Source organism: Myotis myotis, unplaced genomic scaffold (assembly GCF_014108235.1).
Source record: "Myotis myotis isolate mMyoMyo1 unplaced genomic scaffold, mMyoMyo1.p scaffold_m19_p_6, whole genome shotgun sequence".
NCBI classification, from domain to species: domain Eukaryota; kingdom Metazoa; phylum Chordata; class Mammalia; order Chiroptera; family Vespertilionidae; genus Myotis; species Myotis myotis.
This window is the reverse complement of record NW_023416368.1, coordinates 81,585,797-81,598,841: the sequence shown is the minus strand read 5'-3', so window position 1 is coordinate 81,598,841 and position 13,045 is coordinate 81,585,797. Positions and strand designations below refer to the sequence as shown.

The window sequence follows — 13,045 nt, the reverse complement described above, 5'->3', positions numbered from 1 at the left end:
GATCAAAACACACGTGTGTGATTGGTGCCAGCGAGAGCTTCATATGTATCGCACATGCATGATTCAACATTTATTTTTAAGCTAGAGGCCCGGTGCATGGATTCGTGCACCGGGAGGTCCCTCGGCTTGGCCTGCAGGGATCAGGCTGAAGCTGGCATCCCGCGAGGGATGTAGAAGTGCACAAAGTGGCAGGGGGGGCAGGGAGGTGCCACTCCCACTCATCCCTGCCCTGTTCATCCCGGTCAGCTGAGCAGCGCTCCTGCTGCAGGAGTACACTGACCACCAGGGGGCAGCTCCTATGTTGAGATTGCCCCTGGTGGTCAGTGCATGTCATAGTGACTGGTCAACCTGTCGACCGGTCACTGAGACTTTGATAGATATAACTTGTTGAAAAGAACATCTGGCCCCACTGGTTTTTTCCTCGGTAGTTAGATGGTCAGCCTATGGGCTGAAGGGTTGCTGGCTTGATTCTGGTCAAGGGCACATACCTCAGTTGCAGGCTTGAGCCCTGGCCCCGGTCAGGGCATGTGTGGGAGGCAACCAATCAATGTGTCTCACATCAATGTTTCTCTCTGACTCTCCCCTCCCTTCCACTCTTAATAAAAAAATAAAAAATTAATGGAGAAAATATTCTCAGGTGCGGTTTAACAGAAAAAAAGAACACCTGACACTCAGTTTTATTGTCACCTAGCTTCATATAATGTTTTCTCGCTTTAAAAGTAGCTTCTGGCCCTGACCGATTTGGCTCAGTGGATAGAGCGTCGGCCTGTGGACTGAATGGTCCCAGGTTCGATTCCGGCCAAGGGCATGTACCGGGGTTGCAGGCACATCCCCAGTAGGAGATGTGCAGGAGGCAGCTGATCGATGTTTCTCTCTCATCAATGTTTCTAACTCTCTATCCCTCTCCCTTCCTCTCTGTAAAAAATCAATAAAATATATTTTTAAAAAGTAGCTTCTGTATTCATACTTTTATCTTCACTTTCTATTCCTATTGCTCATCTTAATTCTGTCTTTTCTCCATCAGGATTATAGGGTATTATTCATTACACCAGTCCTCTGAAGAGCCAGTTTATCTTTCATTTTGACTTTATGTTGTCTTTTTGCTTTTTATTTAATTCATTTCAGATCGTATAATTATTAATTCCCTTCTCATAATTTCCTTTTTTTGCTCCCCTGGTTCCTTAAGTTAAATATTTAGTTCATTTATCTTTAGTCGTACCTTTTCCTAATGACAAAAGTGCTTGACGTATAAACTTTCCTCTGAGTATATTTTAGCTGTATTTCATGAGTTCTTTGATTCAGGGATTATTTGTAAGGGTGCTTCTTAATTCCAAGTAAAGGAGATTTTGGTATTGTTGTTGCTTTTTGTTGTTGTTGTTGTGTTCTAGTTCTGTTGGATTAAGGTCTGAGGGTGTGAGCTGAACATATTACTGGGAGAACTGTATTTATGGTTAAATACTTAAATTATAAGGTGGCTTTTCAATGAATTTTCCACAAGCACAAGAGAAACATAATCCTATATTAGAGCACACAAAGTTCTATTTTTTACTTTATACTTATATTTTTTTCAGTTCTTTTGAGGTGTAATTAACAAATATAATGGGAGATATTTAAAGTGTAGAATGTAGAATGTGATGATTGACTGACACATGTACACACTGTAAAAGTTAACACATCCATTACCTTGCATATTATGATTTCACAAAAACATTTAATTATACTCTCTTGGCAAATTTCAGTTATATAATATAGTGTTACAGAGGTCTATAGATAGAACTAAAACATACTTGATGTTGAAGTATATTACTCTAGTGACACCCTACCCATGGACTCATACATGTTTGTCCTGTAGTGTCTGGCCTGTCTCACTGAGCAGGTCAAGGTCCATCCACATGGTAGCAGGTGTCAGAATGTCCTTGCTCTTTGAGGCTGAATAAGCTTCTCTTATGTAAAGGAACCACATTCTGTGTATCTACTCACCTGCTAATGGATATTTAGGTTGCTCCCACCTTTTGGCCTTTCTGAATAATGCTGCTGTGAATGTGGGGGTGCAGGTATCTGTTTGGAACCCTGCTTTCGACTTGTTTGGGTATGTACCAAAAAGTGGGGTTGCTGGATCATGTGGTAATTCTATGTTTAATTTTTGTGGAACTGCCATTTGTAGTGTTTTCATCATTCTTTAAAAAATATTTTATTTTTTAAAAATATATTTGAATTGATTTCAGAGAGGAAGGGAGGAGAGAGATAGAAACATCAATGATGGGAGAGAATCATTGATCTGCTGCCTCCTGCATGCCTCACACTGGGGATGAAGCCCGCAACCCGGGCATTTGGCCTGATGGGGAATCGAACCGTGACGCTCTGGTTCATAGGTCGATGCTCAACCACTGAGCCACATATGGCTGGGCCCCTCATTCTTTTTTTTAAAATTGAATGTATTGGGGTGACATTGGTTAATACAATTATATAGGTTTCAGGTATATAATTCTATAATACATCCTCTATATATTGTATTGTCTGTTCACCACCCCCAGTCCAGTCTTCTTCCATCATCATTTATCCCCCCTATTTTAAAAATATATATTTTTATTTCAGAGAGGAAGGGAGAGGGAGAAAGAGATAGAAACATCAATGACAGAGAATCATTGATTAGCTGCCTCCTACACGCCCCCCACTGGGGATTGAGCCCACAACCCAGGCACGTGCCCTGACGGGAATCAAACCTGACCTCCTGGTTCTTAGGTCGATGCTCAAGTGCTGCACCACACCAGCTGGGCTATCCTCCCTATTTTAACCATTCTTGCCTTACCATCCTCCATGAAAGGGGGCGTCTCAAACTTGGTTTTGCTTTTCTGGCTCCTGCTAAGAGAACCCCATAGACACCCTGGGGCCGCCGCCACAGTCTGAGTAATGACATACCTGGAGGTGAAGTTGGAGTCAGCCCTGCCCCAGTGGTGCTGCTGCTTCAGGGAAATGTTCTGTGGGATGAGAGAGAAAACCCAGTGCCACAGTGGGACAGCCTGGGTCAGTCCCCAGATCGGGGTTTGGGAAGAAGGGGGCGAGGGCGCTGGGAGGAGGAGCCTGGAGGCCGTCCAGGTCTCTCTGGGTTCTAATTCTACTCCCATGAAAGGCTTCTGGAAGCTCATGGAAATGGCCACCCCAAGCTCTTCCGTTCCCTGTTGCCTTTGCCCTGGACACAGTGTGAGGTGTAACTTTGTTCCCCTTCTCATTTCTCCGGGAAGTGACAAGAACTGGTTCAAAGAGTCCAGTTGGGGATCCTAGGCATGAGGCCTGGCTCAGACCTACAGATCCCCACCACCACCACCCCCAACCAATATATCCAAGTCCTTCCCATCCCCGTGGCTCCCGCCTTCTAACACCTCAGGTAACAGCTAGTAGGGACCTCCTGCCTTCCTGGGGCTGGGTTAGCTTCCGGCCATGTCCTCTGTGCCTCTTCCCGGTGTCACCTTAATGGTGTCACTTGCTTAGCTGAATGCTGCCTGCCTGAGTTGGGGATGAGCTGGGAATGTTTCCTCCAAATGCTGCAGCACCTAAGGCAGGTGCACATAAGGACAGAGAGGAGGAAGGAGGGTCGGGCCCAGAAATGACCACGGGCGCTGGTCTCGGCCAGGGTGGTCAAAGCCGTGCCCTTCACATCATTGATCCTGGTGTGGGGTGTGGGCGCGGCTCACCAGCCTGTGCTTGGTGTTCCCATCATAGGTGTAGCCATCTTCGGAGTTGTAGACATGAAGCCCCAAAGAGTGGGGATTGCTCACCATGGCCTGGGGTGGGGACAGAAGAGGCATCGGGGTGACACCAGCAAATGCAGCTGCCAGTCCTATTCCCAAATGTTTCCCCCACCTCATCCACAGCCCTACCTGTGGCCTCTAAGCCTCGAGCTGCTGAGCAGCTGCTGCAGGGTCCAGGCCTGGCCCTCGCGCAAGGAGCAGCGGGGGGCCTGATCTGCAGAGGGAGGCCCAGATGAGAGGCCTTTGGCTGAGAGCCAGGCCAGCCTGGCGTTCCCTCACTGGCCCTGGTCCTGGCAGGCTGGACTCCCCATATTCTTACACTAAGCTACCCCCCAATTTCCAGGCTTGGACACTTGTGCTCCAGGCCCAGGACAGCCATGATTCTCAAGCACTCCTGCTGCATGAGGGAAGGCTATGAGTCAAGGCTCTGCTAAGAAGAGAAGGAACTGCCCCAGCTGATTTGGCTCAATGGATAGAGTGTCGGCCTTGGGCCTGAAGGGTCCCAGGTTCGATTCCAGCAAAGGGCACATGCCTGGGTTGCGGGCTCGATCCCCAGTAGGGGGCGTGCAGGAGGCAGCCAGTCAGTGATTCTCTCTCATCATTGACGTTTCTATCTCTCTCTCTCCCTCTCCCTTCCTCTCTGAAATCAATAAAAATATATTAAAAAAAAAAAAAAAAGGAGAGAAGGAACTTGTAGAAAGCACATGGGCAGCTGAAGGGTAGAGAATGGGGCGCGGAGATATGGCGAAAGGAGCCCTGGCACACGGCTCCGTCTGCCCAGACACGTAGAGGCTAGTTGAGGAGAAAAAAGACAGATTCTATGGGTTTCGTGCGTGAGTTCTCTCCATGGGAGTCTGGGAACAATGGGTCCAGGGCGTGAGGTCAAGGAAGCTGGTAACATCATGGGTCGGAAACACTTGTCCAGCCAGGCTGATGTGGCTCAGGGCACTGAGCATCATCCCATGCATCGAGAGGTCCCCGGCTCCATTCTGGTCAGGGCACATGCCCTAGATTGTGGGTTCAGTCCCCAGTGTGTGTGTGTGTGGGGGGGGGGGGGAGTTGTGCAGGAGGCAACCGATCAATGTTTCTCTCTCTCCCTTCTCCCCTCTCTAAAATCAATAAAAACATATTTAAGGGGAAAAAAGAAACACTTGTCCAATAGATAAGGAGATGTCCTTACGAACGGGACAGGGGATGTGCCTGGCCGGGGTATCATCTCGGCAGTCAACTCCAATTTGCTGTTCATATCAATGGTATACATTTTATTGTCAAATGTTCCTTGCAGTACTTCTACCTAGTTAGAAATGTAAAAAAAAAAAAAAAAAAAAAAAAAAAAAAAATTAATTAATTAAATCAAGTCTTGTTCTCCCCAAAGAAAAGGGCAAGTAGGTGAGAGGTCAACGGTCACCCCGAGGGATGGGACCTTCTCTAGTCTTGTGGGTGCAGCAGCCTGGGCCGCAAATTTGAACCCTCAACCTTCTGGTATATAGGACAACGCTCCAGCCAACTGAGCCTCACTGCCTGGGCGAATTCAGTGGATTTTAGAGCATTGAAAGATGGGATGAGGATGCTGAACAAGACAGGCTCACAGATGTCATTTCCTTGGGAATGTAAATTGGTGCAGCCACAATAAAAAATAGTATAGAGAGGAAACCAAGATGGCGGCATAGGTAAACACCGGAGATTGCTGCCGCACACAACCACTTCAAGAATACAACTAAAAGACTGAATGGACATCATCCAAAACCACAGGAAGGCTGGCTGAGTGGAAATTCTACAACTAGAAGGAGAGAGGGAAGCATATCGAGGCTCAGAGGAGGTGTGGTGCGGAAGTACAGAGGTACGGAGGCGCATGCGGAGAGGGCTGGCGGCTGAGGACACGGTTGTCTTTTTCAATCGGGAGGGAGTCTCAAGCTCTGAGCTCCAGTTCTGGGCGAGTCTCTGGGGACCCCAACTTATACGGGAGGAACTGGACTGCCTGGCATCGGTGGGAACTCGAGGGCAGCTTTCTCTCAGAGGTGCTTGCAGTGTTTGCCGGGACACTGAGAAGTGGGGCCTCTGAGGGTAGCCATAGCTGCTTGCTCTGCCCTGTTGATCCCCTGGGACCCCGCCCCACCCAAGCCGCAAGCCAGGCACGGAGGCTTTTGCATATGAAAGTCCTGGCCCTTTGCAATCTGCAAATTACCTGGCACAGAAGTTCTCCCACTGCAGACACAACTGATTCTCACAGGCAATTGGCCTGGAGGTCAATTCCTCCCAGTGATACCTACAACAATCAAGGCTTAACTACAACAAGACTGTGCACAAAGCCCACAAGGGGGTGCACCAAGAGTGTCCTCCTCAGGTAATTGGGGAGGCTGAGCCACTTGTCCCTATAGGACATCTAGCACAGAAAGCCACTCTATCAACACAGGGAAGCAGCCAAAATGCAGAGACAAAGAAACAGGACACAAATGACAGAAATAGAGGAAAGCAAACTATTGGATATAGAGTTCAAAACCACACTTTTAAGGTTTTTCAAGAACTTTCTAGAAACCGCCAACAAATTTACTAAGACCCTCAAAAAGATGGGTGAGACCACCGATAAATGTAGTGAGATCCTCAAGAAATCTAGTGAGACCATCGAGGGAGAACCAAGATGGCGGCATAGGTTAACGCCGGAGTTTGCTGCCTTGAACAACTACTTCAAAAGTGAAACTAAAAGACGGAAGGGACATCACCCAGAACCACTGGAACGCTGGCTGACTGGAAGTCCTACAACTAGGAGGAAAGAGAAACGCATACTCAGAGGCGGCGCAGTGCTGAAGTCAAATTCTGAGTTGCGGAGTGCGCGGAGCGGGCTGGCTGGCGGCGGAGGGCGCGGTTGGCGTTTTCAATCGGGAGGGAGTCGCAGACTCTGAGCTCCAGATACGGGCGAGTCTTTAGGGACCCAGACTCAAATGGGAGAAGCGGGACTGTCTGGCTTCGGTCAGAGCGAGTGCAGCTTTCTCTCCGAGCTTTGCAGCGGGTGCTGGGACTCAGAGAGGCAGAGCCCCTGGGGACGGAACTGAGAGCAGCCATAACTGCTCTCTCCGGCCCACCCTGTTGATCCTGTGCGGACTGAAGAGTCCCAGGTTCGATTCCGGTCAAGATATGAGAAAGCATGAAACACCCCGGCAGGCAGAGTGGAGAGGTGGAGAGAAGCCGGCTCCTGGTGGCATGATTTCAGACACCAGATCAAGCCTCACCTGGAGGCTTCCCCCTTCGGATGTTTTGGTTCCAGAGTCAACAGTTGCCTTTCTGGTTTAAGCCCATTTGTTTGGATTTTCCATTACTTGCAGAATAATGAGTCTAACTTGATATGCTCGTATTTCTCTATTTCTATGATTTTCCTCTCTTTAATTAGTCTGCTTGACAGAGGATGGCTCACGAATCGCCTGAGCCCACATGCATCTCCCTCCCTGGGGGCTCCAGGTAAGTTTCTGTGGAGCCAAGACTGTTCATTTAACTGTTTGTGGTCCTGATAACCAAATCTCTTACTTTCCTCTCTTCTGAGCAATTTGAGTGTTTGTTGACTTCCTTGTTACAAAGAGCATCTACTAAAAGTGAAATACGTTTCTATTTGAAAGAACGGACCTACAAGATGTGGGTGCCAGCCTTTGGGGCAGTGGTGGCTGATTGTCAAATCCAGTTGTTCATGTGAAGTTCAAATCTAACTGGGCACCCCAGGTTTTATCAGGCCGCCAACCCTACTTGGAGCTCTACATGTGGTTGCCAGCCACAGATGCCCAACTCTGGGTCTCTGGGTCTCTGGGATTTGTGTGGTTTTTTTTTTTTTTTTTTAAAGTATATTTTATTGATTTTTTACAGAGAGGAAGGGAGAAGAATAGAGAGTTAGAAACATCGATGAGAGAGAAGCATCGATCAGCTGCCTCCTGCACACTCCCTTCTGGGTCTGTGCCTGTAACCAAGGTACATGCCCTTGATCGGAATCGAACCTGGGACCCCTCAGTCCCCAGGCCGATGCTCTATCCAGTGAGCCAAACCGGCTAGGGCTTTGTTTGTTTTTAAAGTGTCTTGAATATGGAGCTAAACAGTTATGATCACATACTTTGCAGAGGTCAATATGGAGTTGAGGGTCCATGAGAACTGCCTGGATATTCACGGAGCACTTCTGGAAATCAAAAGCTGGAAACTTCGAGTCAGGAAGTGGAGTCAGGATTTCAAGTATCCCCAGGTCAGTGAACATCAGGGCTGCCTGTGGGGACCAGATGTTTTGGTGTGGAAACTGGGGGGAAAAAAAAAGTGATTCTGAAATCAGTTCATTCTAATTCTTTTTTGGGATTTAAATTTTGTCTTAAGATTTGGGTTTAAAGAATTTGGTATTAATTAAAATTAGTAACAAACAAACAAACAAACAAACAAACAGCAAAGTTATAGGTACGCTTTGTTGAGACACCTACTCAAGTTTTACTCATCCTTTGTGTTTAAATCAATAATGGAAATTATGTTTCCCATCAGAGAGGCTACCCATGGGATTTCTTAATAGGTCATAGACCTGCTTGGAGAGTTGGAAAAGCCACAGGATCTCTCCCCAGAAAACGCTGGTCATCAGAATGTCAGGGTTAAGGCTTCACAGAGACAGTTCTGGTGCTAATGCCCCACACCAGTGATCCTGTCCTACTTCCACTGTCAGGAACTTTCAGGAAATATGGTGGCTGTAGATGTAACAGGAAAAACACTGAAGTAGCAGTTGGCACAGCTGGGGGACTTTTCTGGTTCAGTTGCGAAGTTACGTGACCTTAGCAGAGAGAGGGACTTGAACTTCAGTTTCTCCCTGTAAAAGTTGAATGATATTGACACCTTCGCAGGGTTGTTGTGAGGATGAAATAAAATTAGATAAGCATAATGTACAAGATACTGTGAGATATTCCAGCATCAACACTTGATACCTCTGTAACCTTGGATAAATGACTTTACTTCTCTGTGCCTCAGTTTGACCATCTGTCCAATGGGAACAATTTAAGAGTCTACTTCTTAAGATGATGGTCAAGGTTAAATGAGGTTAATAGTCAGAAGATGGTTAGACCAGCACCTGCCATATTCTAAGTACTCAGTAAGTTTTAGCAGTCATTGCTATTATTTTAATAACTATAAAAATTACTATTACTACTAAAATTATTAAGTTAATGTTACTAATTTGGTATTAATTAAAATTATTGTTATTACTTTTGCTATTAAAATATTGTTACTATTTTAATAACTAGAGCAATTTCTAGCCCCCAGTAAGAGTATTGGCGCCCTAGCTGGTTTGGCGGAGAGGGCAGAGCATTGGCTTTTGGACCAAAGGGTCCCGGGTTTGATTCCGGTCAAGGGCACATACCTTGGTTGCAGGCTGCTCCCGGCCCTGGTCTGGCTCATGCAGTAGGCAACCAATTGGTGTCTCTCACACCAATGTTTCTCTCTGTCTTTCCCTCTCTCTTCCACTCTCTCTAAAATCAATGGAAAAATATCTTCGGGCGAAGATTAACAAAACAACAGAAACGAGTATTGGAAGTTTGAGAACAAAGCTGGGAATAACCTTAACTTTGATTTTACCTACTTTGACTATTAAACTTGTCAGGATTCCCAGGCTGCCATAATACAAATTATCCTCCCGAGTTAAAACTGCCAGTCCATTTTCATCTAGAAAACAAACAAAGAAAGAAGACAGAACATTGAAATGAGGCTTCTTTCGCCCTAGTCAGTTTGGCTCAGTGGATAGAGTGTTTGCCTTCAGACTAAAGGGTCCCAGGTTCAATTCCAGTCAAGGGCACATGCCCAGGTTGTGGACTCAATCCCTGGTGGGGGGTGTGCAGGAGGCAGCCAATCAATGATTCTCTCTCATCATTGATGTTTCTATCTCTCTCCCTCTCCCTTCCTCTCTGAAATCAATAAAGTATATTAAAAAAAAAAATAGCCCTAACTGGTTTGGCTCAGTGGATAGAGCGTCGGCTTGGGGACTAAAAGGTCCCAGGTTCGATTCCGGTCAAGGGCATGTACCTTGGTTGCGGGCACATCCCCAGTAGGAGATGTGCAGGAGGCAGCTGGTCAATGTTTCTCTCTCATCAATGTTTCTAACTCTCTATCCCTCTCCCTTCCTCTCTGTAAAAAATCAATATATTTTTTAAAAAAGAGTTAAAAAAAAGAAATAAGGCTTGTTTTACTAGACAAAAATATTTAAAATATAGCCGAAACCAGTTTGGCTCAGTGGATAGAGCGTCAGCCTGTGGACTGAAAGGTCCTGGGTTCGATTCCGGTCGGGGGCATGTACCTGGGTTGCGGGCATATCCCCAGTAGGAGATGTGCAGGAGGCGGCTGATCGATGTTTCTCTCCCATCGATGTTTCTAACTCTCTATCTCTCTCCCTTCCTCTCTGTAAAAAAATCAATAAAAATATATTAAAAAATATTTAAAATATAAAGTGTTTTTTTTGTTTAATTACCCAGAATTCCATCATCTAGACTGGGCGCAACAAACTTCTGTGAAGAACCAGATGGCAAATATATCCTGCTCTGCTGATCATGTCATGTCTATTAAAAGTATTTAACTCTGCCCTGGCTGGTGGCTCAGTTGATTGAAGCATGGTCCCATGCACCAAAAGGTTGCAGGTTCGATTTCTGGTCAGAGTACATACCTAGGTTGTGGGTTTGGTCCCTGGTTGGGACACGTATGAGAGGCAACCAATCAATGTTTCTCTTTTACATCTCTCTCTCTCTCTTAAAAATCAATAAACATATACTTGGGTGAGGGTTTTTTTAAAAAAGTGTTCAACTCTGAAAGTAGATCTGGACAACTCGTAAATGAATGACTGTGTTCCAATAAAACAAGCTATGGGCCAGATTTAGCCCACAGGCCAGGGTTACTGAGCCCTGACATAGGTAAACCACTGTTAACACTTTAGTAAACATCTTTTCTGATAGTTTCATATACTGGGATTATACTCTGGAACCCTCCAAGCTGCTTTGTAACTTCGTGTTTTCCTCTCCGTTTGTGTACACGGATGAAGTTGGCGGGTTGATGTTCTGGTGCCTGGGTGAACTCTGAGTTACTCAGCCAGCCCTCCGCTCATGGACAGTGAGGCTGTTTCTGATCTTTTGCAAGTACAAAGTTCCAAGGAAACACAGGACGCCATTAGGAGATTTTATGAAGGGGGGTAATAAGATCCAATGGACATTTTTATTCTTTTTTTTTTTTTAAAGCAACCAAGGAGCTTTGCCCATGGCAGTATTGTAGCCAATGAAGTCTATCTGATTATTGCTAATGGGGGGGGGGGGGGGAAGCAACCAAGGAGCCCTGGCCGGTGTTTCTCAGTGGTTAGAGAGCTGCCCTTCGCCCCCCCCCCCCCCCCAAGGGTTACAGGTTTGATTCTCAGTCAAGGGCATGTACCTGGGTTGCAGGTTTGATCCCCAGCCCTGATCAGGGCAAATGCAGGAGGCAGCCAGTTGATGTGTCTCTCTCACATCCATGTTTCTCTCCCTCTCTCCCTCTCTCCTTCCCTCCCTTTCATTCACTTCAAAAATCAATGGAGCCCTGACTGGTTTGGCTCAGCGGATAGAGCGTCGGCCTGCGGACTGAAGGGTCCCAGGTTCGATTCCGGTCCAGGGCATGTACCTTGGTTGCGGGCACATCCCCAGTGGGGAGTGTGCAGGAGGCAGCTAAATTGATGTTTCTCTCTCATCGATGTTTCTAACTCTCTATCCCTCTCCCTTCCTCTCTGTAAAAAATCAGTAAAATATATTTTAAAAAATCAATGGAAAATATATCCTTGGGTGAGGATTAACAACAACAGTAACAATAAAACAACCGAGGGCGTTTTCAGAAGAAGCAAGTCTTAAGCTGAGCCTTGAAAAAAGCTTCTGATGTAGAAAAGTGAGGTGTGTTTTCAGGGGAAGGACCAGAGGGTTTCTCGACCTAAGCTCCATTGTTGTCTGTGGTGGGGGTGTCCTGTGCATTGTGTGATGTTGGGTAGCAGCCCTGGCCTCTACCCAGAAGATACCAGGCATACCCCTCCCCCCCGAGTCATGACAACCATCTCCATGCACTGCCCAGTGTCCCCAGGGTGGGAACCATGGGTTAGGTGGACAAAAGGAATCCCTTAGGGCAGTGGTGGGCAGTCAGATGAGGTACAAGACATACAGACCTGAATGTCATTTTTGCAAATTTGAATATTATTCTTTAGAACATATTAAAGATTCTAGACATGGAAAATGATGTGTACTTAATATTTTTTTTATAGGAGTGGGAAGACAAGCCATTGACTGGGAGAAAATATTTGCAGAGCCTATTTTTGATAAGGGACTTGCATCAAGAATATATAAAAAACACTTGCAACTCAACCATAAAAAGGCAAACAGCCCAATTAAAACATGACCAAGGCCCTAAAGGGACAGTTCAGCTAGAAAGCTACCCGCAGGTTGGGCACGCACTCGCAGCCACACTGTGGATGGTGATGCCGGCATCCAAAACGGAGGAATACAAGGTACCAGGTCCTTCTTGCACCTGGACAGGGAAGACGAGCTGACCTACGAGACAACAGGGCAGAATCATGAGACCTGGGCACATGTTGGAAGGGGGAGTCCACTGGTGAAATGATAAAGATTCAACAAAAATATAATACTGAGATGCGATGCTGTAAAACACCCTCCGGAATGGACGTGGGTTTCAGGAAACTGCTTCCCTGCCTGGAAGCTGGACCCCCACAGAACGCTCATTCAGGTAACAGGTGTTAGGAAAAAGAGCGCTTTCTTCCTGGAATGGGCTCTCAAATGGGCAGCCCGAGCCCTTTCTTGCTGAGGAACACGGGGCTCAGGTAGCCTGGCTGGTGCTGGGTAGCTGGCTGTGATTGTGGGCGCTCTTGCAATCACACCTGTGCCCAGAGGTTCCTGACAGCACCTCTTCAGGGAGGGCTGCCTTTTGCTCCTCGGCTGTGCCAGCTGGCGGGCTGGGGCTCCAGGGCCTGGGCACTTCCAGGGTCCCTCACCAGGCCACCTACAGGTGCTGTGCCAGATTCCTTTCTCACCCAAGGGAAGCTCAAGTGAGTGGTCCTGACACATCTCCTAGAATCCCTAACCTCAGCCCCCAAACAACGTCTGCAGTTCCTGGACTGAAGGCGTGGACCTCTGCCCTCGGCATCTGGTGACTTTCAGAACCTGCTGCCTGTGTGTCCCTGAAGGTCCCACAAGGCAGGGGGTGGGGGAGAGCGAAATGCAGTTAGGAGGTATGTGGTAAAGGGGAACATGGGCCCCTTCCCATGAGACCTTGGGAGCCTGGCCAGC

General features: G+C 47.0%; 1 protein-coding gene across 1 annotated transcript in view; it reads right to left on the bottom strand.

Annotated features, from left to right (window-relative positions):
• The window catches only part of CATSPERD (cation channel sperm associated auxiliary subunit delta), a 44,313-nt gene that overhangs the window by 10,818 nt on the left and 20,450 nt on the right, over positions 1-13,045 (bottom strand). The window contains exons 10-15 of the mRNA XM_036314554.1: positions 12,197-12,292; positions 9,331-9,413; positions 7,840-8,016; positions 4,930-5,043; positions 3,693-3,782; positions 2,920-2,978 (exon numbers count right to left, since the gene is read on the bottom strand). Of these exons, the coding sequence (XP_036170447.1) occupies positions 2,920-2,978; positions 3,693-3,782; positions 4,930-5,043; positions 7,840-8,016; positions 9,331-9,413; positions 12,197-12,292 (619 nt within the window). The remainder of the gene's footprint in view (positions 1-2,919; positions 2,979-3,692; positions 3,783-4,929; positions 5,044-7,839; positions 8,017-9,330; positions 9,414-12,196; positions 12,293-13,045) is intronic.